The sequence below is a fragment of the Aulostomus chinensis genome, chromosome 2 (assembly GCF_037954235.1).
Source record: "Aulostomus chinensis isolate RoL2024-O1b breed Wild chromosome 2, RoL_Achi_v1.0, whole genome shotgun sequence".
Lineage (NCBI taxonomy): Eukaryota > Metazoa > Chordata > Actinopteri > Syngnathiformes > Aulostomidae > Aulostomus > Aulostomus chinensis.
Window position 1 is genome coordinate 30,045,181 of NC_141321.1, and position 24,469 is coordinate 30,069,649.

The window sequence follows — 24,469 nt, forward strand, 5'->3', positions numbered from 1 at the left end:
AAAAATGTGAATCATTTGGAAGACAGATGGATAGATTATTAGTTTGTTGGTAAAGAAGCTCTCGGTGTTTTGCATCATCTGAGGGACGAGGAAATGCATGTTAGTTTCTCACCCTCAGGGCCCTCTTATTGTTTGATGCCTGACTCAAAGAAATTTAATAACCATAATCTCTCTGCCTTTCCAGGTACTGGGTCGGTGCTTCCTCACAGTGATGCAGGTCCATTTCCAGTTTCTATCACAGGCCCTGCAGAAGGTGCAGCCTGTGGCCCAGTCCTGCCTGGCGGAGGCTCTGGCCCAGGCCCAGGAGCGTTGCACCAACGCTCGCTCTCAAAGCTCTGAACTCGGGCCCCTCACTGAGCTGGAGGAAGCCTCCCGCTCATGGAAAGGTGCAGCAGAGGTACGTTGCCATCTCGTTCCCCCAGGACTCTTCCTGGTCTGAGCTTTGGAAATATTGGGTTTGTCTGTGTGAGGTAAAAAAACAGACTTGTTAGACATTCCTGAAAAATACCAGCCGTTTATGATTTCCAGCCTTAATTTCCTATTCCCTGTTTTTTTGGGCTGCAGTTTGTCTTTTAACCTGGGTTGCTTTGATCCATAAACCTCTCAACCACAAACTATGTAAAGGATGTCCTATTGTAAGAGGACCTACTCTGTGCTTTGTTGTATACAGAGAAGCGGAGAGCAGAAAAGTGGGTTGATTGATCTTTTTTGCCCTGGCATGCAGAGTGTTAGCCCTGGAGAGGGCTAGGCTGGGATAGCTGTGGGATTTGCTGGTGAGAGGGGGCTTTTAGTAGGAGGGGGTTGGCCCTGTCTCTGTTTCGAAATCCACTCTCAATTTTGCATCAAAAAAGCAAGATTAATAGGAAACCTGTTGAAAAATGGTTTCCTGGGATTTTTTTGTGGATTCTTGGAATAAGTCTGTAAAATCTCTGCTTGCACAATCAACTTTTATTTTGTGCTCTTCGTACTTAAAATGTCCAAATGAAAGAGCTAGTTTGTCAGTACAACTCCCTCATTGTCAAGTATGTCTTGCTCTCTGAGCGATTGTGCTATAATAGCGGAGCTGTTACTGCTGCAACTCTGACCCAGTACTGTGCTGTGTGCTGCTGGACCCTCAGGCCACGGCGAGGCTGAGAGAGAGGGGCCGGGACGGCTGCCTGGCAGGCATCCAGGTTCAGCAACTCTTCTGCTCCAACAACACCACCATCCCTGAGCACCAGTTGAAGGAGCTCAACATGAAGATTGACAATGCTTTACAGGTACAGTATCATCCCACAGACCTGGGTAGGCAACTGCAGTCACTCACCTGTACAGTTTCAGAATAAACGGCACGTCCGCTTTTGCCAGCGAGGTTTTATGTTGTCACCTTCAATCATTTAGTTTAACAATAGGGTGGGACTCTCTCCATCTGCAGGCCTATAAAGCAGCACTAGAGAGCCTGGGCCATAGTGAATATGCACTGAAGGCCGGCTTTCATCTTAACCCCATATCTGCAGAGGCAGCCTTACAGGTGGGTTATCTCTCACAAACGGGTGTGTAGTTCTTTGATCTTGAAAGATTTTCTGACAGGAGTTATGTTTGATGATGAAATGTCTTGGCCTGTTTATGTGTGTCTGTGCCTGTGAGTGCAGGGCTGCTGCAGTGAGGCAGAGGCCCAGCAGGCAGGCAGGATGCAGACCACCTCCCAGCCCATCCAGTGTGAGCTGCCCACCATCCCTGTGCAGATTGGCTCGCATTTCCTCAAAGGAGTGTCATTTAATGAGTCCGCGGCTGAAAACCTCAAACTCAAAACGGTATGACCTCTCACCTGCCAGCCTCGTCCTTCCTCTGTTGGGGGATACCCTTATTTGCCTGGAGAGGAGAAGTTGCCTTGTTTGTTCCCAAAGAATCTGATGCTGTGTGAATGTTTTGAGTGATAACTGGATCATAAACTGAGATGGACAAAATACTAGGTGCAGCCCTCAGTAGAACCCTGCCCACTAGACAGCAAATTATAGCACCCAAAATAACCATTAAGAAACACCTTAGTCAAAGAGATCCAGTAAAAACTGAACATTATAATCCCTGTGAAGGGAGGATTTACTACAAGGCTGCTATATTTCTGTCCAGGCGTGGCTGATAAATTACCAAGTGAGTGTAAAAGTAGCACTTTCAGTACGGTCTGTAGTGTAACATCAGCAGACTGCTTTGTTGATGCCGCACTGTATTTTGTCTCCTCAGCACACGATGCTGCAGCTCATTAAGGAGGCGCTGGGCCAGAACGGAGTGACCCCGAGGGATGACTCTCCCGTCACAGAGGTCCTCAACCAAGTCTGCCCATCCAGTTGGAGAGGAGCCTGCAAGACAGCTGTCCAGCTGCTGTTTGCTCAGGCTGGTCTGGTGGGTAGACTGTGGATAAAAATAGCTGTAGTAGCAACGTCTGGTGTCCTCTTGTGCCAGAGACGGACACAGTGGGAATCAAAGCTGAACTGGATATTCTAATGATGATTTTTAACACTGCTGGGATGTTGGTGAATGTTCACATACAAATACTGGTTAAATAGAGTTGTATGCGGTACAAATTAACATGTCGTGTATAGGGCTGGGCAGTAAATCCTCCTCTAGATACCATCTTAGATATTGGATTTTGTTATATCACAAAAATTGTTGGCGGAGTCTGTTATAACAGCATTGGGGTATTCAAGCAAAAATATTACTTCTTTTTGTCAATATTTCCCAGCCATTTATTTATATGAAACTATTTTCTAAAGTGTGTTCTGAACCTTCTGGTGTCTTCATGTTTCCTATTGTGATAAATATGGTCATTACATATAATTGATTAATTTTTTTTGCCATGTGGCCTTGCCTTGGTTGTACGATATACGACTGTTAACAACCAGAGTAGATTCATGTGGCCATAGCAGTAACAGAAGCTACAAGTTATACTACCATATATCATGTCAATAATCAATAAATAGTAATAAGATTGTCAATAAAAACTTTAGAGAAGCTGATGGCAGTCGCAGCCTCCTTTGTGTCAGATAACATGTGTAGACAGTTTTCTACTGGATTCTCACTCAGTACCTCTGTTAATATTTATGACCAGAGTGGAGTTGATACTAGAGCAGTGGAGAGAATGTGAACAGGCCTGCCGCGCTTCAATGACACTTGTGCTTAGTCACTGAATCCTCTTTTTGTGTGTGTCTGCGGGTCCTGCGTCACCCCTCCCATTGTTTGTTAGATTTGTAATGGAGATGAGGAGCTCTGTCTGTGTGTTTAAAGACCGCCTTGAGGTGTAAACAAACACCACAGAGACACAAAAGAGGAGAAACATTCCTGCTACATCTGTGTGAAGGATGGGCCCGCCTGGGCGTGTCCGCAGCCAGAACACCCCCCCCTCCCAACACACACACACACACTGTTCAGACCTGGTGTTAATATTTGTTTAGAGATCTGGTTGCAAGTGGACAGGTTTAATTACAGGCTTCAGATTTTTTCTGTTTCGTTTCTGTGCCATATAGGCGATATACCTGCATGTGCCACAGTCTTGGTCGCCTTTGACAATATTTGATGAAAGTGCTCATCAGGCAAGTGATGGAACTCATCTATGGAGGGTCAACAGTATTCTACGGCAACCCATCCTAGGGTAAAAACAGCAGCCCTGCAGGGCTCGTGGTCTTCAGGGCTCACATAGCTTGAATATTAGTTGTTCAAAACTCTCTATCTGTCATTGAGTTTTATATCAATCCTATTACTTTGTTTCTACCCATGTTTGTTTGCGGTTTGACTGGTTACATCTTCTCATTTCACCAACTTCTGCAGGTAGACGAGACATTAGTATCACCTTGTGCTTTTCTCAGTGAGCATGTGGCAACTTGGAAATTAAGCATTTTCTTTTGCTGAATTTCTGAAACTTGGTTAAAATTTACGAAATGGAACCTTGGCTACAATCACTAATGCCGTCACTATTGTGCTTGTGCCTGTACTTTTCTCTGTACTTTAGCAGGGAGGGCAGAGCAAATGAGCCATCAGTGTGTAAGTGCATTTGCACACTCAGCACACACACAAGTCATTGTAAGTGAGAAGACCGTAGCTCATGTGTAGTGAACCTTGGGCTCATTATTTTGTGGTTGGGTTTTACATCCCTAATATGGAGCAGCCAAGTGAAATCTAGTGAGACACATGTGGATGCTGTCCGCTTGTGATTGCATGTTGATGCCAGATCTGAACAGGGCCACACACACACACACACACACACCTGCTGAGAGTCATGTGGAGGAGGGTCAGCGGCAGGATTCTCCGTGAAGTAACACCAGTGTGTTTATACTCCAGTGTTTATTTCCTCTGTGTGGTCTGCTCTGGTTTGTGTGTCAGGCATGGGGAGTGTTCCCGTCCGGCTCTGCCAGGTCTATGCTAGCTGTAAAACAATCCCTGGATGATGGATGAGCACCTTGTATCAACTTCTTATCTGGGCTACTCAACTCAGAACAGATAGACACACTGCAATGTGCATGGACGCACACATCATTTCTTCCTTAAACTTACATATACGCACTCGTACACTCACCACCATGCTGTTATCATACCTCCCTCAAACATTTGTTTGTTTCTTCGCCCTCTTTTCTCACAGTTAAATTCATTCTCACAAAAAAAGACCAATAATGTTTTATCATTCCTGGAAACTTTACTCAGCCGCCACACCCTTTTCCCTTCAAGCAGTGACTTACGGAAACCAGAGAAGTTGTCGACCTTTCTATTTTGCTGCTGTTCCCCTTTCTTCCTGCCCTCAGTGACCTTGTCACTTGTGTTTCAACAAAGCTGACAGACTATCTCTGCGTGTTTCCAAGGATACACCTGCTTCTTTAATAACAATAGGCTAACTTCCTGCAATACAGGAAACAGTCTCCTCCCACCTTCTCTCCCTCTTTGTGACCCAGCTGTGTGGTTCTTTTGGAGCCAAGGCCGCTACCAAAGAACTTGTAATATGTTTGATGAGAAAAGGGAAAGCAAAAAACGCTTTTGGCTTCCTCACCTTGAATCACCCCTTACGGCTTGGCTGAATAGGGCTGAAAGAGGTCCTTAATCTGACTATCCCCCTGCCAGCTTCACTGTGTTGCATTATATTCCCTTGTGGTGTCAGCTTAAAGAGTCAAAATACAGGACGCGGTGGGTTCCACACTCTGTTATGCAAGTGGCTGATACAGATGTCTGTGTGTCCTAATAGGTGGTTGTTGATACGGCTCAGATTGAGAACAAGGAGGCTTATGCTCCTCAGATCACTCTGGAAGGATCCAAAGTGGTGGTCCAGGTTCCCTCTACATGGTGAGTACATCAAAATGCTTTTAAAGACGGCAGTCATCCAAGTGTGAAATGTCCTGTGTCCTGCTCGTGGGTCAACATTTACTCATATGAGACACTACAGTAGAATAGGCTTTTAAAACTAACAAATAGACATCACCATGACAACTTTCCACTTAACATTAAGATGGAATTCTTTTATAGTAAGCAAGTTTTCTGAATTTGACATGCTAAATAGGCATCATCCAATTAAATATATGCATATTTTCGAACATTTAAGAAATGAAATTCAATGTGTGCTCAGAATCTTTCTTTTTTTTTTTTCAAAGACTTAAAGATGTCAGATGTTTTAATAGAGGGAATGTATCTTTTTAGCTGATGTAGTTGTGCGGAGGGTGCTGGTGTGATTTCAGACAGGATGTTGAATTTAGCCTCCACACTCTCTATGGCGCAGAAAAATCTTCTTTGCATGATAACATTTAAGGAAGGCACATGTCAGCTTTTAATCTCTTTAGCAAAGCCCCTTGTCTTTTGGCTGCAAGATACTGAACTTGTAGTTCAAGTCCCGTCCTTTCTGTGCGTGTTTGTGTGTGTATGCGACAATACTCAGGTGTCTGAAGGAGGACCCAGCGACAATGTCCTTGCTCCAGCGCAGCTTGGATCCAGAGAAGACCCTTGGTCTGGTGGATGTGCTCTACACAGCAGTATTGGATATCAACAGGTGGAAAGAGAGGAAGTAAGTGATAATGTTATACTTACAAGTAGGGGTTTATTGCTTTCCCAGCTAGTTTTCTTATACAGATGATGGGTTGTACTATTAAGATTCAGACCACTAAATTGGAAAACTGTTGTGAAGGCCTTTTTATTACTAAATAATCAAATGCTTGTCTCTTTCTTCCCCTCAAAAGAGAGCAAGCTTTGCCAACCATTCAAATCCAGCTGCAGAGGGAGAGCCCAGACTATGGCGGCCATGTAGATCTTCCTCCAGGCACCAGTTCCAAGACCTCCAGTGGACTGCCTAAAACCATATCCAAGCTAACATCCAAGTTTACCAAGAAGGTCTCATCCAGCTCCAATAGTGGGGGCAGTTACTCCATCCCCAGCACCCCGTCTCGCAGCATGCTGACAAGCAGTAGCTCTGAGGACAAGGCCAAAAGTTTGGGTCATAGTGATGGGAGGCTACACGGCATACTGCAGATGGGCAGTCTGTCCTGCAACCCTGACTCGCCACAGCAAAACCAGCTGGCCAACGGCATGGTGTCTGATGACCAGGGGATGAACCTTCCTACTGACCAAGAGATGCAAGATGTCATCGACTTTCTCTCAGGATTCAACATGGGCAAATCCCAGCAGGCCTCTCCCCTGGTCAAGAGGAGGAACTCTGTGGCGTCTGCAAACCCCGCTGAGCTGAAGCCCCCCAGTGGACCTGCACCAGCTTCCCAGGCTATCTCTCACAGTGTGCTACAACCCCCAACTCAGACCCTTCCCCAACCTCAGTCTCAGCCCCAGCCTCCCCCATCAGTGCAGAAGCAGCAGTCTCAGCCTCAGCAACCTCCGCCTCCTTCACAACAGCAGCAGCCCCAGCAGCAGCAACAGCAGCCCCCGCCTCCACCGCAGCAGCCCTCCCCTCAGGCCTTGCAGTACTACCAACACCTCCTGCAGCCAATCAGCCAGCAGCAGCCACCACCTCCTCAGCTTCCTCCTCAACAGACCCCACCACAAGTCCTACCCCAGCAAAGAGTGGCGAACAAGTGGCTTGGCACCTCTGGGCAGCAGCCGTCACCACAAGGCCCCCCAGCGGGACTGTCACCCCTGGGTCCAATTGGGCAATGGGGCTCCCCTGGACTGCCGGATCTGAGCTCAGACTTGTATAGTCTGGGCCTGGTTAGCACCTACATGGACAGTGTCATGTCAGAGATGCTGGGCCAAAAGCCCCAGGGGCCTCGCAACAATACTTGGCCGAACAGAGACCAGAACGAGGGAGTGTTCGGAGTGCTTGGAGACACGTTGCCCTTTGACCCAGCAGGCAAGATCCATCTCCCTTTTTGTATTTTCACCAGGTGTTCTTATTTTCACTTTCATTTGGACGTTAATAACAGATGCACCACTTTAGAATAGACCGTCAGTCCTCTCTAGGAGAGGGGCCGGAGCTTTGACGACTCCATTGTTCATTCTAAAACCCGTCAGAGAAGCAGCTTAGCAATGTTTTTATGACTCACCATTGCTGTTATTAGTTTGCTGCTCATTACCAGGAGACTACCGTTGAGTGCGGCGTGGCGGATCAGACCGCCAGTCCATGTGCTCGCGGCAGGTATCCCACTGCCATATAAAGTTCTTCATCTTTAAATTCAAATCTTTATAGTCCCATTACTGAAAACTAGTTTGTAGACATGAGTGGATTACAGCACAGAGGGACTATTAAAATAATATTGTTGAGCATGACAACAATATTATTTTAATAATATTGTTGTCATGCTCAAAGGGTAACATCAGTACAATTAAATACACAGGAAATGAGTTCCTGTTTACTTTTCTCTTCAGCCAGAGAACTGGCATCAAGAGAGTCCCAACCCAAAAACAAAAAATAGGGCATTAAGATGTTTATGAGAGAAAAATCAAGATGTGTTTCAGCTGTTACGTGGTGATAATGTGATTAATTATTCAGTGTGTTTGAAGCGTGGAGCTGATTTGGATCAATTTTGAACAACCTTTTCTGCCTGGATGAGATTGTAACTGCAAGTTGAAGATTTCACGCTGAATTTAGGCAGCGCCCAGTGCTATTTTTTTTACAGTGCAGCACACTCTTTTGATTGCAGTGGAGACCTTTTGTGCTGGGTTGTCTTGTGTCCATTGTGATTTTTCTGCTATGGTAGACAGTCTGGCTAAATGGAATGAGCTTCTGATAGCAAAAGAGAAAAGCTGAGGGTGCCAGAAACTCATAGTTGTGTTTATCCTCCCTTTCCATGCACAGTTGGCTCTGACCCAGAGTTTGCACGTTACGTGGCCGGCGTCAGTCAGGCCATGCAGCAGAAACGGCAGGTGCAGCACATCCGTCGCCCCAGTAACCCTCGCAGCAACTGGCCAATGCCTGACGAGCAACACAGGACATGGTCCCACCCAGAGTACTACAGTGAGGGGTAGGCATCCATACATGACACAAATGATCTTTTTTGTAGTTTTAAAACCTGAACTATACAAGTGGAACAACTGCACTGCGTGCCCATCAGAACACATGGAGTAATCCAAGATATGTGTTTTTTAAAGGTAAATAACAGCTATCAATACTGAACTGCATTTCTACTACAAAGTCCTGACTCCTCTCAACTCTGTTTGCCAGACGCAAGTCTTGCATAGAAGGTCTTTTCCCCTCTAGATCACCAAAGTGTAGCTACGCCCACATCATCACATCCATCTGAGTCTGTTGCACGTTGTAAAGCATGTAAATGCTGCTGACTGCCCTCCTGCTTGTGTCCCTAGTGAGGCTGTAAACAGCAGCTGGTCAGCCAATCAGGGAGATTCAGCCAGCTCCAGCGATGAGACTTCTTCAGCCAACGGCGACAGTCTGTTCTCCATGTTTTCTGGGCCGGACCTCGTAGCGGCAGTTAAGCAAAGGAGGTAAGTCTAATAATAACTGAAATACATCCCCTATCTGATCAGTTCAGACCCGCTTCTCCTCAGATTTCTCTTTTCATTTTTCCACCAGGCAATTTAATCTGTGTTAGACAACATTCAAAGAGCAGATATTTCTCATAAACACTTATGACACACAGCCCTCCTCCCACACTGTTATACTCATCGCCTGCCGCAGCTTTTCTCTGAGCACCGACGATCAGGTTGATTGTAAAAAAACTCTGTTTGCAGAAAACACAGCTGCGGTGAGTCGGAGGTGTGCACTCTTCCTTCACCACCGCTCCATCACATCGGAGATGACAACCAGGTACAGGGTTTCTTTTTCAGAATGCCTGCAGCTCTCTGGATAAAGGTTGAATACTCTGAGCATGTTTGTGGCTGTGTGCTTCTGTTGTCACTGACCACAGGAGTCGTTCAGGGCCGCCGCCGCCGCTGCCGCCTATGTAAAATACCCATTTGTGCATTAGCGTAGGTCCATCTTTGTCACCTCCAGCTGTCTAATGTGGTTCCTGAGCAGGTTTGCAGCAAGATACTAAATAAAAGCCTGCTGTTGTCGTCGCCAGTACTTTTCACAGATATCATCAGCTTCACTGCGTGTGCGCTGTTCATTTTAACTACATAATCATGGATACACATTGATTTTATTTGAATGTGTTAAACCAACCCACAGTGTTGCTGGGCTCATTTTGACACCTTTCCAAATAGCGTCTGTGGTTTTCTGGTCCTGGAAGGTTGAGTGCTGTCACACGGGGGCTCCTGTGGTCACTGCAGCTCTGCTTTGTCACAATAGAAACACTCTGCTTTGACAACCGAGTATTTCAGCCATTGGTTGTATATTTTATCGTACCACTCAAGATTTGTAGCACATTAGGTTTCAAACGAGTGTGCTGGTTTTATGTGTTGGCAAGATAATTGTTGCTGAGCTTCTTCAAAATGCCCCACAGGACAGCAAAACTAAAACCTGGCCTCCCAAAGCTCCATGGCAGCACTCCACCCACACCAACACCATGCCCAATCCCAGCTCTTCCTTGTACCAGATGAACATCCCTCCTTCCTCCCAGTGGAGCGACTCCATGCAGATGCTGCAGTCTCCAGTGTGGTCCACTGCCAGCGACTGCTCTCCTTCCACTGGCATCTCCTCTGGTTTCCCCTTCACCCAGCAGCAACAGCAACAACCGCAGCAGCAGCAGCAACACAAACCCATGACCAAGGGCTTTAAATCCTTCCCCCTCAAACACGAGCACAGGCCCTCCTACCTTCACCAGTACTGATCCCAGTTCAGGGTGAAGGAGCTCTGCTCAATGAGCCGCTGAGTGGGCCCAGCTGCACCTGTTACAGTCCACGCCCACTCAATTGGAAGATTTCAAAGCCCCAGAGGCAAAATTAAAGTACGCACACTGGCTCAACATTTTTGTATCTATATTTTTCCATGTCAGACATCCCCATTTGAAAAGACGTATTTTGAAGTTTTTTGAACTGCCATGTTTTAAACTACCGAAGATGATGCATGTGTCATGAAGGCAGCAGTTAGCCTAGTGGTCGTTTCTCTGTCTGTCGAGGTCACGTCTCGTCAGACAAGAGCTGGAGACGCAGTCACCCACTTGCTTCTGTAGCCGAATGTGTGTGTATAAAAGAGGGTATTACACGGGGGGGGCGCGGCAGGGGCTTGAAATGCTCTCATTTTGCCCATAATAAATATACTGTGTCTACATAGCTGTAACTGCCAAATCTCACACAAGATGACTCAGAATACAGCTACCATCTACTGTTTCATAGCTTGTAAAATACTGAAGTTGAAATATAATATTTAGTTCTTTTTATTAAGAGGCTTTGAGCAGGCTCAGCATAAATATAGTAAGTCACTGCAGAGGTGTAATTTGAGAGAAATACACTACTTTTTTCAACAACAGACCAGAGTTAAGAATTATAGCAGAAACTATGTGCCATGTTGGTATTAATAGCACTTGCAGAATATTATTTCCAACCAAAGCGTTCAGACGAATGGTGCTGAAGAGTTTAGAGGCGGTCCGAGATTATCGAGGAGATGCAGTGAAGTTGGACATCTTCACACCAACAATTCATCTCCTCCTCTCTAATTGGCGGTTATTCGCTCCAGATTGACACTAACTACCATAACTTCTCTTCAGTTTAATAATACAATATTTTTCTTGTACAACTATTGACAGTATTAATCTTATTTTTGTATTTTCTTACATGTTATACCATTACTGTATGTTAGTATTCCTGTAGGCATATTACATAAAATATTATTTTCCACCTCCCAATATGTGAAAAAAGCACATTTTTTCCTACAGAGCAGAACTACATCATCTATCTCCAGAGGTTACCAAATATGCCATGCTAACACTAAAACATTGTGTGATGAGGGTATTTTTGAGCCCTTGTTTCTTTGGTTTCTATGGCAATGGGCTGTATTTAAAAGCCCAGAATGTTATCTTTTTGTGATGTTTGCGGATGCCAATGTTGCCTGTATTTATGAAATGACACCATGTTTTCAGAAAACTAACATACTTAACATGTTTACAGAGAATTGTTTGCTGTATATACATATAAATATATATCTTTTTATAGTTAATGTGCTTTGCACAATCAAGATATAGGGTTTGTTGCTTTTTGTCTGTGTTATCTCCCTAACTGTTGCAGCCTTTTTAAAGACATCGTTACAGACCTTGGACTGTAAGCGTTAGCTTTTCAGCTGTGTCAAATGGTTTACTAGTGGCTTCTACAAAAGAAAAAAAAAGATAAAAATACGTTGCCCTGATAAAAGATATGAAGGGGGACTGCTTGGCTTATGTTGCTTATTGTTCTCTTGAGCTGGCAACTGAATCACCAAGTGTACCAGCAATGCAAAAAATGAATAAAAATGACTAGCAATTCGAAATTCACGTCTGCAGTTTTTTTCTTTGACGCTGAGACGACGTTCACCTTCCCTTTTAGTATAAAAACTGCTTGAGCTGTCCTGAACTGCTGCTGTTAGCGCCTGGTTCCGCGCCGGTCCGGGTTCACGCGAGATTCTCTGAAATCGAAGGTTGTCCGTTCATTCCTGCTACACAGACAACTGAGGCTCCACATCACAAAGCTGCCATCAGCTGATGGCAGATGCCAGTTTAGGAGGTCATTCAGGTTCATATTTTTACAACTGCTGACTCCCAAGTGCCAAAATGAATTTGGCAAATTTGGGCCTCATAGGTCTCTTGTCCAGTATTGCCTGGTTCTGTGGTCCAGGTCTACCTGATACACAGCATGACTGTTAAAGTCAAATAAAATGGTCCTGATCAGGCAATAGCTGCTATTACTGGGTCAGTACCTGGACTATCAAGCTACTGGCACAATACTTCGACATCTCAACTGATTCTGGCTCATACAGTCAGCTGGCAGTCACATAAATATAAGAATTAATTTTAAACTTTTGATAAGAAGAGCAATTCGTTCTTCAAGATGATGCTACTGGCGGCGCTCGAAGAATGGACATCGCAGATTTTAACACAAATCACTGGGTCTTGTGTGGTATTTACAAAAACAAGAAATCTTATCGACAAAGTTTTAATGTTTATACAATCTTAATTCAGAGTTGAATGAGCAGCCCCGTGGGTTTGAGGTATTCTGGCCACGGTAGAGAAAATAAATACATGCAGGGGCAGACGTCAGGATTCAGGTTCAAGTCACAAATCTCAATATAATTATGTAAAAAAAAAAAAAAATCCATTGGACAACTGGAACCCCAGCACTCTAAACAACACCTGACCAAATATAATCACACAAACAATGATTGAGGTGTAAAAGCAGCCAACAGCATTGAACAGTACATTTTCCGAGGGGCGACTGAGCCGCCATCACGTCCCTCCGTTCCCATTCAGGTGCGCTGCCGTGGCCGAGGCCGCATCCGACGTGGCCTGCTGGACAGCAACAAAGCGTCAAGAAAAAGTCAACGACAGAAACATGCAGTTGCTGTCTCTCCAGCTGTGACACATGAACGTGAGGCTGTCACAATATCAGCTTTTCACTACAAGGCCCTCGGAGCTGAAAGGCTTCATAATGAGGTGAAATCATAAAAAGCAGTGCCGGAAGTTTCATCGTCAAATCCGTTTGTCTTCTCCAGTTTTTGGCGCTTTACACTGAGCCAAGGAGCAACAGCGCCACCCATGTGAAGGGGGGGGGGGTCTCACTGTAAAAACTAGTAAAACGTTCCAAGTTTTATAAACACATCTATGCTTTAATATGATGGTTCATGTTGGTAGCAGGTATTATGAGAGCCCTACATGCGGTAGAAGGTTTTACTTACAGCTGAGGTGCAGGGGAAGCTGTCGGGGCTGGCATCAGCGATAGTTGCCAAGTACACAATGTTGCGGTGCAGAATCTGTTGATATCTGTAGGAAGAGAAATCACAGCAGTTCACATCTCAACTATACACACTCGAGAAAACGCCGGTCTTTGAAAATGAAAGAGCAACTTATCTACTAAAAGAAGAAAACACTGTAATAGTTGGTCAAATCCAAGCTACGTTATCATGTAGATTCCAAAGACTTTTATACACACGTTACTACATTTAAATCAGGGTTATTTATTCTACAGGCTTTTAATCACAACAGCCCAGAACAGCTCAGCTGCGGCGGGCAGGGGGCTTCACCTCCATGCTTTGGGAGACAAATCCGGCACTGATGGATGGACACCACCGCAGAGCTACATAGCATAGCGAGCTAACGGCTGAAATAAGGCAGTCTGACTTACTGCACACACTCCACGGCTCGTCCTTTCTGCATGTACTCGGTGATGCACCGCACCAGCTGGTCGTTTTCATCCAGCAACTGGAAAAGTTAGCCGACACAAGGGTAAGTTAGCCTACACTAGCTAACATAGCAGTTAGCTTACTCCGATAAATTTACGGTAACAGTGCAATTGCGTAATGATTAAACACCGGCAATCGGTTCGGAGCATGATAAAGCATTTATATTTCACTCTGAATAACATTTTTTACTTGAAAGGACTGGTGGGACTGAATATTGCCTGAGGCTCCGCTGAGTGTAAACAGTGTCAATGGAGGTTTTCCTCAGATGGCGAGCGGCTAACGCTAGCAGAACAGGAGGATGTAAGCTAACAGCTGCTAAGCCACTTCGTCACCTACCCTCTGGATAGTTTCTTGGTTTATTTTAGCCTTTCCGCGTAGTTTCCTAGGCACAAAAACAATCGACATGTTAATAAGGCGACGACAGTTCTTCTTCGTTCTCCGAATGTCTTCTTCTTCGTGGGGTGATTGATCGACGGGCGTCTCTTTTTCGTTAAACTAGCGCTATCTGCTGGACAGCTGCAGTTCCTGAATCCTGAACTGATCACACTCTCGGAATTCTCTCGATTAAGTTTATGAACCCCCAAGTAAATGATTCCCGCTGACTTTCCTAGTTCTAGCTCTTAAGTTGTATTATCTTTACTAAAGAATAACAACTTGTAATGAAATGTGGAGTCAGTATAAATGTGACTGGACGGACTTGTGTCCGGGGGAACACTGTTCCATTGTTCTGAGATGCAGAATTTGTATTCGTTAACTTTCCTGTTTTGATTTTTCATCAGGAATTTCACCAGCACACTCAGTCCCATCAGAATGACCTTTTCCCATTTCTAAATATTTCCTGAACTGCCCACTTGTGCCCCCCTCAGGTCAAAAATGTCAGTGCTGACCCAAAGACCAGCTGCACCACGTCCTAGTACAAAGCTAGAACTCAGCCAGTATCTGTCAGACGGACACTTTCATAAAGATCATGAAAAGATTTGAAGAAATAGCCGCTGCTTCAACCATAATATAGTAATAATCTATATGAGTAAAACTCCACTACCTCCCTCAACACATCTAAGTTCATATTGTGAACGATCCCCAGAAGATGGTGGGTATGCAGAAGTTTGGGAGATGTTATCAGAAGCACCATCCAAAGTGGTCGTTCCTATCATGAGCAATGCTTTTCTTTGCCCTATTGAAGTGTTTGTAGACTGACAGAATCCTTTGAGGCGCTTCATATGGGGGGGGGGGGGCGCAATGTTTTAATTTAACATGCAAAAATGAACAAGTCTCAGTGTATTGTGTACATACGTAGGTTATATTGATAAGCTGTAGGACGCCGGGAGGCGGTGAAAACCTAAGATGTTACTTGTGGGTTTCAGCCAACGAGACACGTAATTAGATGTGAACAGAGATCATAATCACAAACTAAATCTGAAAATACAGTAAATAGCTTCCATGTACTGCATGCGACCCAATAACAAATATCTAAATGTATTAAAGTAAGAACTGGAGAACAACAAGTTTACATGATCCCAGTGTGATACGGTCTCAAAATGGTTTCATTCATGCCTTTTACACAAAAATCAACTCTAAAGACTTATAGAATGACAGATCGGAGGGGGTGGGGTACATTCATGGTAACTTAATTTAAGGCGAGAACTGCTCTATTATACTCTTTAATAGTGTAGCGTGAAGACATTAACAAGAGTGTAAAATACTAATTTTGGAAATGCTTGAAATAATCCTGGTACCGATTGTGTCAAATTGCACCTCAATTTTACAAGGATCCAAAAAAAGTGTAATTTTTTTATTTTTCTTCTCCAAATCGTGTCCCATTTTAGGAGCGGCCCAGAGGAATGTTACAAATTGATGTAGCCGTCAGACTGAGAGCCATCAGAACATGCGGGACCGCAAGATCCAAGTGCTGCACAGTTCCATCCCACTAAAAAACAACTCTTGACACACGCGCGTGTTCACGTGTAAGAATGGTGAGTCCAGGAGATTTGGGGAGTGTCAGAAACAACATGTCAGAGGAAAAAGAACACATGAACACAAGTATGAAGAATAAAAACAAGAGACGGGGGATATTGTACAACTCTTTATCATTGTAAAAACTCAATTCTGCTGATATTCAAGAAAACAATTCCTGGTTTCCAATTCCAGTGACTGGAAGTAGTAACAAACATATGAAACATGTCAGTTCTGAATAGTTCAGTAATACTTTTGTCTCAATTTCAATCTCGCTGGTTTATTGCGAAGCCCGTATTGAGGGATGGTTCCTACGGCTATCATGCAGCAATCTAGGCAATATCCAGTTAAACAGCACATTTTCAACGATTGAGAAGGATCTAGTTTCACCATGTAGTGCTATTGATACTTTAGTCAAAAGTTAACCTTTAAGTTAAAGGGAGAGCTCGGAAAAAAGAAAAAAAAAAATCTCCCCACTGAAGGCACTCCCTAAAGTACTAACAAATTAGAGGGAAAAAAAAAAAAAATCCCATCTCCCCCAAATCACTGGCACCACATCCAGTTCTTGTCCCTTTGTTCACTCAAGTCAGTTAAAAAAATAAATTCAATCCAGAGAGCAAGAGCACTGACAACAATGCAAGAAGAGGAGCTACACAGGTCTGAGGGCTGCTGCCACTGAACTTGAAGACATTCAGTCCTTTATCACCTTTCCTAGTAAACAAGCTTCATAACACAGCAAAGTCTTAGTTTTTTTTTTTTTTCCCCAGAGGAAACTGACTGACTGTAAACGCAGAGGGAAAATGTACATGACACATCAGTAAGACAATTCAAACAAGAGCGATGCCCCCCAAAACACAAGAAAATGGACAACTCTGAATGTTCAGGACCTCGAGATGAAAACATGTTTCTGCTGTCCATTATTTTAGCTCAACAAAACGCTCAGGCATTGGCAGATTTACACCTACTGAAGCAAAGCAGTGTCTTAATTTAGGAGGTAATACTGAATGCAGGTGTGGACTAAATCAAAGCTAACAGCTTCTACAGACGGTTCTATCAAAGTTTATCTTTCTCAGAAATTAATCGTGTGGAGGTTCTCTGTTCAGCCGCCTGGATAAAAATCTACAATCAACAAAGTTTTAAAGCTAACTTTATAACCCGCCTTTACAGACCTCAAAGACTGGCTCTCACCGGTCGTTTAAGTGCGCCTGCATGAGTCCAGCCACACACCTATAGCAGAAACACAATTCATCTCGTGTGCTACATTTCAGGGGTGCAAGTCTGGTGTCGACATAGCGATGACACATTTCTCAAGACTAGAAATGTGTCAGGCAGTTTGCATTCATTATCAATTTGAAACGGTTTCTTTCTGCTGGCTTTGATTTACATCAAGGATGAATTGCCATCAACACAAAGACAAAAAGAAAACCACCTTTCCTGTGAGTAAAACACTCGGCGGTTACACCAAGAACGTCGGCGCAGGGAAAAGCATGGTGCAACTGGCAATGCAGTGAATGTTGGTGCCAACATACGTCATAATGAAATAAAAAATAAAGCTATCGATCACATGGCCTGTGATCCACTCACAGTTTCAGTGGGCTCTCTGCATACAGCTTCCAATATCAAAGACAACTTCAGTACGAAATGAACTCTATTGATGCAAAAATACAGAATAATCCACAACAAGGTATTTACATGGTCGTGTCCGTCTGGTGACTGGGAATCAAAGCAATGTCTGGGGCAAAAACAAATGAACATTCTCAAATTGGAGACATGGGGCTGCTCTCACCCCCGGATGTCAACAGCTGACCCTGGTGCTGGTGACTGACGGCGTGTCTTCATTCTTCCTGTCGAATTTTGGGACCAAAGTAAATTTCTTGAATGGGAAAATTTCATGACATTGGGCTACAATTCTTTGCCAACCCACTGCTGCGGGACTACGCAGCTACCTTGTTATCCTTCTGGAAGAAAAACACAAGTTTGGAAGTCAAACTTCTGCCATGAATGAAACTGCCAACTACATTTTTTTTTTTTGGTTTAGGATGGACTAAACAAGGCTTACTCCGTATTCAAAATCGGAGAAATCCCGGCCTCCTCTGCCACCTCTGAATCCCCCTCTGAAGCCAGGTGGGGCACCCCGAGGAGGACCAAAGGAACCTCTGCTGGATGGTCGCCCTCGGCCCCCACGGTTCCCCATGAAGCCCCGGCCACGGAATCCTCCTCTTCCTCGATTGTGCCTCAGAGGGATGCCGAATGTCTCTGCATTCATTCGTCTCTCCTCTGCCCAGGTTGGCCTTCGCTCCCTGATATACACACACACACACACACACACACACACGGATTAAGTTCCACCATATTTGGTCATAAACATGTAGAAACTACACATCAGAGGGAGGCACCGTCAACAGGTAATTAAAGAAACTATGTACTGTTGATGAACATAATTGTGGCAAACAAGAACGAGAAATTCTGTGCAGGTTTACATCAACAGTTTTGGTTCGTCGACAGACGAGTCTACTTGATTTGATCAATACTGCTCGTGGGAAAGCAATGAAAGAACAAGTTACACAGCGGGGGGGTATTCACTTAACTACTAATAATGGGGGACCAAGCAAATGCAGTGATAATGTGTCGTTGCCACATCCTTCGAGTTAAAACCAAATGTATCGTCTGTGCGCGACCTACAGAGCAGCAGTGACCCACTCCATGTTTTTCTACTAGTTCCTTAGTCGGAGGCAGTGACAGGAGACTTATTGGCCTGACCTATGTGACGTCTCTGATGGTGGGCAGAGCATCTGGATCTGTGTCTGAGCAACCTGCCGTACATTTAAGGATGGGGCAACATTCATCTATTTAACAGCTTTGAAGACAGCTTGGCTCAGCATTCATTCAGAACTCGTCTCTTGTCATTCGGCTGACAGCTTCAGATGCAGAGTGGCTGTGTGGAGTCATGTTGAGCTTTACATGCATGTGCTACCTGTTCCGTGTTGAGGAAGGAAATATTAAAGCCAAACCAAATCAAATACTTTTTAGTATTTACAGTTTTACAGTTCAGTAAAAAGGTTCTCCACAGGTGCCTCCCTTAACACAGTACAGAAAATATGTCACTTACCTTGAAAATCCTCTCTCACTTGTTTTACTTTAAGAGATAAAAAAAAAGTATTTCAGGGGATTGAGCAAAACTCAAATGTTTTAATAAAATGATGACTCATTCATATATATATAAAAACAAATAACAGACACTTTTGAATGTAGCACCGTGTCACTAACAGCCCAATGTGGTTTCAATATCCAGCACAAATTCTGGTCTTTCGTTTAACTTCTACAAGACAGGATGAAAGTAAAAACCTGTGACAGTTTTCCCTTTGACACACTGCTACGTTCTGTTATCACAATAAGCACGACTGTAAATACCTTGAATCATTGCAGGACAGATTATCAAAGAAGGACTTGGACTTGTCATAGTAACACGTGTTTATCACCGCCTCCTCCTCCTCAGTAGTAGTCCCTTCATTGGCAGGATGCTCTGAGTCAGTTGTTTCTTCTCCATTCAGTGTCTTTTCAGTCTTGTCATCTGTGGATACGTTAGAGGAACATAAAAACACAACAATTAAGAACAAACTGCTTGTTTTCCCACCACTTGAGATACATTGTGGTCTGTATCACACTAATCATGCAGTAATGGGATGTCAAACTACTCAGAATAACAAGTTTTTCAACTGGGAAAACTGGAAATGGCTGTTCATGTCTTGTTCAAATGCTCCGAGCATCAACATACAACTAATCCTCTTTGTAGCATCCGTGTGGGTCCCATTACGACATAAGATCACCAACACAATGGAGGTGGAAGCATGACTTCCCAACAGCCTGTCCTACAGAACATGAATGCATAACTTTTGGTTTGGAGTCATCACTGGCAGGAGTGGCGGGAGAATTAACTAATTTCACAAGTCTGACATGCTGAGCAACTCCCATATTTGCAACAATGTGTGCTCTGGTGCATCATTTTTTTCAGGCAGTAAAACCAAGATAAATTTTGGAGAACTGCCTGTGCTTGTGAAAAACACACCCAGGTGCTGGAGTCTCAACATGCAGCTCAGCTGCATCTCTTGAAAAATGAAAGTCTGTTGGGGGGGGGGGGGGTACCTTTCAGTTTCAGCTTGGTCTGAAGCTCTTTGTCAATCTCATCTTTGTGGAACTGGGCGTTGGCCGTCTCAAAGTCGAAGTCTTCCTCAAATTTCATGATGCCATCCCTGCGCACATTTATTTTGCCTCTGCTGCGGTTTCCTCTCCCACGGCCGCGGCGGGTGGACTGAGCAGCAGCTGAGAAGTCACAAGAATAACAGAAACATAATTATTCCAGCAGCAATGAGTGTAGTAGAGTCCTGTTATTGGCTCTGGGCTTTAGCAGGATGCACCTGAGGTGACACGAGGTACCAGACATGTCGTGCTCATCAAGTGTCATGATCTGGCGTTTACTCAAGTAAAATTTACTAACATTTAAGTCATTGTATTTACGAGGACATGCTACTGTCATTCCTTGAGTAGAAAACAAAACCCTGACAAAAACCTCACACAAAGATTCATACTGAAATGTTAAAGTAGCTGTTTTGTCCTTTGGTGGTTTTTAAGAAAAATATTTCACTGAATGGAATCACGTGTGTTTTTGGTTATCAAGTGGAGGTGCAAACTTACCAGCCTGACGCTTGTTGGGGTCCCGATTTTCAACAGCACCATGTTCGATATCTGGTTGTGGCCCCTTCTGAACCTCAGGAGCTGAGACAACACAGCCCAGAGTGCAGTGGTGTTATTGAGAGACAGACATCGTTCAGCACAAGTGGTGGGGAGACAGCCTGCCTGGGTTTGTTTAAGTTCACAAACTGAACTCTTGACAGTGCAACAGTGTGTTTAGCTTTGCAAACAAACATGAGCAAAGCAACCTGTTACAATCTTTAAAATAAAAATCATTTCCTCCCAATTTTTTATTTATCAGCACCAGCATTCTGGATGACCTTCTAGCAGTAGGGCCATTTCACTGGGATGAGCAGGTCTCTTTACCTTTTCTCTGTTCCAGGAGGTCTGGGGGCTTCTGGCTGCTGGTGGGTCTGGGAGCTGATGCTAATGTCTGACCCCTCTGCCCTACAGGGGGAGGTGGGGCTGAGGCAGCTGACGCCGCGGCCTGCTCAACAGTAGAACTCTTCTTTAAAGGGTCCAGCTGAGGACTTGTGCGTCCTGGATGAAGAAATTCAATTCAGTATCAAATTTCTGAGAAAATATTGACAGTCCACCTTCCAGCAGGTGACTGAGGCAAAGAGCTTCATTTTGTTTATATATGTATATATCATACAGCCATGTTTCTGAAGAGCGGTAACTTGCTGTTACAATTGTTACTCTTCCCAAGCATCAGCAAAACAGTTTGGTAGAAATCCTGTTGCTTTATTTTCTCTCCTAATCCCACTCCAACAAATAAAGGGGATCAGGTGTGCAGTAGGAAATTGAGAAGGTGAGATGCAGCTGTGCTCTTTTCAAATTAGAGGGAATCAGGTGTAGTTCCAGATCTGCCCGGTCCTGCTCACAGAGCTCTGTGAGAATCTGAAACCATATTTTAAATCTTTTAGCTTTTACTGATGAGTGCTGGGTTGAGCAACACTGTCAATCTTCCTTATAAATGTTTCTCAACTTTTATCAAGTGAATATGTTGAAATGTTGTCTACATAATTGTATCTTCCCGTTCTTAGTCTGGTCTGAAGTAAAACACTAACTCAAAATGGTATGAAATCGTCCTCTAGACATGTGAGTTTCAACAATTAGCTGCCTCTACTTTATTCCACGAGTGTCATTCATCAGTATTTTGATCCCCCCCCCCGCACTTTTTTTTTTTTTTTTTTTAAGAAAACAGACAGTTGTTACCTCCTCCAGCAGCTCCAAACTGCTGTGCTGCGAGGGGCGTGACACCAAACTGGCCATATGGTTGGACAGGGGCCCGGCTGAATGGAGCATACGGCCCAGCAGACTGGAATGATGATGCTGCTGCAGCATTGGTGGATCCAATTGAAGACTACAAAAACAAATGGAGTAGAAAACTTGATAAAAAAAAGAAGACACCAGTTTCAAATCATCGTATTTGCATCAACAAATTTCATAGAACACTTTCACCCATCTACAAGACACAGACGTGCTTTTAGTCAAAGCACAGATGCTTATCAGACATACCGACACTGTCAATTTTACAGTCAGGTTTGACGCACATTATTTTAATTTTAAATCACTATACAACATTTATTCTACCAAATGTTCATCATAAATTAATTTTAACAAGACCCAAGTTACCCAGAACGGTATGTGCCAATGTCAACATAGATCAAAACCTCATAGTGTTAAAGACCAAAGGCAGGCCAGATGTTAGTAATATTTTCAAAACAAAACAAACAAAAAAACAAACAAATCTGTGCCACAGTTTTGTGGAGGTTTTCCAATGTGTCCAAAAACACAGTTACTAGGGCTGTGGATCAACTCCAGACACTCTTGCACCCTGAAGTGGCGTCTTAGTCGTAGACAGGCCATTCATTGTGCCACCAGCATCACTATGGATCTTCATGCTTTGTCAACCTCAACTGAGTTGGGTGTTATGAGTGTTAAAGATAAACCTCCCCAAGTGAAAAAAATGAAAACCACTGAAGTCTGCTCCACATCATCACTGATGAGAATGTCACAGACATAAAACTCACTTTGGAAGTAAAAATCTTCTTTCCAAGCAAAAAATCTGGTGGATATTCTACAGGTCAAAATGAGTAAGCTATATAGGTTTGCACTGAAATTCTTTTTTTTTTTTTTTTTACAATCGTGTAAACAATTCCTTGTCCCCATACTACACCCCTCCACCAAGTTTCATATACACGAGCAAGTAGGTCATTGTATAATCCTGTTTATAGACAAAACGGAAATCAATTTAGAAACACAACCTCCTTGGCAGGTAACTGGCACAATAAAAAAAAACTTACTTGGACTATGGCAGGGTCCTGAGGCAGGGTGCTAGTAGCTTTAGGTGGCTCACAAACTGTTAAGTCTTTTATATCACTTCCCCGAAATATGATATACTCAAACACATCCTCCCGGGGTGGAATAGGCCGGTCGGTGGGCCTGTCTTCAGTGCCAAAAGAGCGAACTGTTGGGAAAATTGACAGAAAAATTGAAATGAGTCAGTATATTCTGTTAAGCAAGACATTCACAATCACCTTTTACAGACTATCACAATAATTTATGATCGGTAAAAGAATTATGGTTGCAAAAGTGGTTCATGTTTCCCAAAAAAATGCCTTACTACTCCTAGTTCAATAGAAATAGGAAATGGATTGTTCAAAAGTTATAGTCCAGATTATAGAGCCATCCAAACTAATCCTAGTCCCCTAGAAAGTGACTCCTGGACTAATTCAAATTGATTACTGCTTTGATAGTTTACTTTGAGGCAATTCACACCCTAACAGTTATGATTAAAATAATAGCAATGTTGTAGCTGGGGTGTATTTGTGTCAAACCGTTGTTAAATTAGGAGTCATGCTTCAATATGCCAGTATCAATGTGAATTACACAATAATTAAGATATCTGACAAGTATGTTAGGGGTAATTAAGCTTCAGAGATTACATGTGTGAGTTTGCTGTCACGGAGTTCACCAACTGTCGAAATAACTTCAAAATAAAGACTATACAGTGTTTGATAGTAGCGATGAATGTAAATAACTCAGTATTTCTTGTGTGCCATTTCGTGCTCAGCGGTAAAAGGCAAATATTTCGCGTTAGCTCAAACACAACGTAAACAAAGGACGCGCAACACTTAGCTAGGTCTTAGTTAGCTAAGAGGCTAGCTAGCGTAGCCAACTACGACGACATTAATTCAACATTTCCGTTGCTTATCGCTATGAAGCGCTGCGTAAAAGAACTTATAGTAATGTAGCCAGTATCTAGCCTGAAAAAACTTACCTTTAGCAAGAGCTACCGTTGAGTTTTCAGTGTCAATTGTGTATAAAATTCCTTCATAGCGGATCTCGGCCTTGGAGATAAGGCTAATTTTGCTGCCGATGTACGGCGTTCCTCCTCCGCTCATATTTGTCCTCTAAATTCAACAACGCACTCGCTTCGGTTTGATAGGTTTTCTATCGAACGAGACGTAAGATGAGTTATTTTAACAAATAGAATTTTCAGACTACATAACATGAAAACGATAAGTTATGCCGTGAGTTTAACTCGCCCGTATAGGAACTGATCTCTACCACGACATGGCCGTGTTCATTACACTGCGCCTGCCGCTAAGCATGCTGGGAGATAGGCTGTGCCTTATTTTTCTAAAGTTGCACTTTCTGACTAACGCTACTTGTAGAAGTTCTCATACGTAAAAAAGCAATTTTCTAATAAAACGTACAAAAATAACAATAGCAGTACATGAATGCAAATGCAGTTTAGTTGATATTTTTCATACTGTGATAAATTAGTTAATGAATCATATGTAAAGGGAACATTTGAGGTACGGACGGTTCTACTGCAGAAAACTCATATTTTCAAATTGCATGCTTACATCTAAGGCCAATGAGAGGTCAACACATGTGCCACATACTCGCACCAGAAGCTAAGTGAAAAAAAAAAAAACTTACTTGAAGAAAAAACACTTTATGGTTTTATTGTGTCAGGGACCTCAATCCATCAAAAACAACCGTATTTAAAACAAAGGTAAGAAAAACAAACAGAAAAACAGTACTCCCATATAGAGGCATATCGTGAAACAAACCAATGATAGGATATACAATTAGTCG

General features: G+C 43.5%; 3 protein-coding genes and 1 long non-coding RNA gene across 8 annotated transcripts in view; 2 read left to right on the forward strand and 2 right to left on the reverse strand.

Moving 5' to 3' along the window:
• The window catches only part of garre1 (granule associated Rac and RHOG effector 1), a 35,804-nt gene extending 24,001 nt beyond the window's left edge, over positions 1 to 11,803 (forward strand). For all 4 annotated transcript variants that reach the window (XM_086189396.1, XM_086189370.1, XM_086189379.1 and 1 more), the window contains 12 exons: positions 185 to 397; positions 1,119 to 1,259; positions 1,415 to 1,510; positions 1,632 to 1,793; positions 2,221 to 2,379; positions 5,204 to 5,301; positions 5,888 to 6,013; positions 6,186 to 7,303; positions 8,249 to 8,414; positions 8,755 to 8,892; positions 9,139 to 9,214; positions 9,852 to 11,803. In XM_086189396.1, coding sequence (XP_086045522.1) covers positions 185 to 397; positions 1,119 to 1,259; positions 1,415 to 1,510; positions 1,632 to 1,793; positions 2,221 to 2,379; positions 5,204 to 5,301; positions 5,888 to 6,013; positions 6,186 to 7,303; positions 8,249 to 8,414; positions 8,755 to 8,892; positions 9,139 to 9,214; positions 9,852 to 10,178 — 2,820 coding nt within the window. In that variant the 3' untranslated portion in view covers positions 10,179 to 11,803. The remainder of the gene's footprint in view (positions 1 to 184; positions 398 to 1,118; positions 1,260 to 1,414; positions 1,511 to 1,631; positions 1,794 to 2,220; positions 2,380 to 5,203; positions 5,302 to 5,887; positions 6,014 to 6,185; positions 7,304 to 8,248; positions 8,415 to 8,754; positions 8,893 to 9,138; positions 9,215 to 9,851) is intronic.
• A 654-nt stretch (positions 11,804 to 12,457) lies between these two features.
• On the reverse strand, positions 12,458 to 14,183 carry ss18l2 (ss18, like 2). Of its 2 annotated transcripts, none has more exons than XM_086189432.1 (4): positions 14,051 to 14,183; positions 13,657 to 13,733; positions 13,211 to 13,295; positions 12,458 to 12,821 (listed from the first exon to the last, which is right to left on the reverse strand). In XM_086189432.1, exons 1-4 carry the CDS (start codon positions 14,117 to 14,119, stop codon positions 12,762 to 12,764), a joined length of 291 nt encoding a protein of 96 aa, XP_086045558.1. In that variant the 5' UTR covers positions 14,120 to 14,183; the 3' UTR covers positions 12,458 to 12,761. The 2 variants fall into 2 exon arrangements, with proteins under 2 accessions (XP_086045558.1, XP_086045549.1); XM_086189423.1 differs by having other exon boundaries at positions 12,458 to 12,824.
• On the forward strand, positions 13,377 to 17,967 carry LOC147269701 (uncharacterized). The gene is made up of 3 exons (XR_015110595.1): positions 13,377 to 13,757; positions 15,541 to 15,687; positions 17,706 to 17,967. It is a non-coding gene; the product is annotated as an uncharacterized LOC147269701 (long non-coding RNA).
• lsm14ab (LSM14A mRNA processing body assembly factor b) lies at positions 15,785 to 23,971 on the reverse strand. Its single transcript, XM_086189409.1, has 10 exons — positions 23,643 to 23,971; positions 22,666 to 22,829; positions 21,575 to 21,722; positions 20,723 to 20,896; positions 20,360 to 20,440; positions 19,811 to 19,987; positions 19,079 to 19,238; positions 18,777 to 18,803; positions 17,727 to 17,967; positions 15,785 to 17,625 (listed from the first exon to the last, which is right to left on the reverse strand). Exons 1-10 carry the CDS (start codon positions 23,764 to 23,766, stop codon positions 17,602 to 17,604), a joined length of 1,320 nt encoding a protein of 439 aa, XP_086045535.1. The 5' UTR covers positions 23,767 to 23,971; the 3' UTR covers positions 15,785 to 17,601.
• Between the last annotated feature and the right edge of the window lie 498 nt (positions 23,972 to 24,469).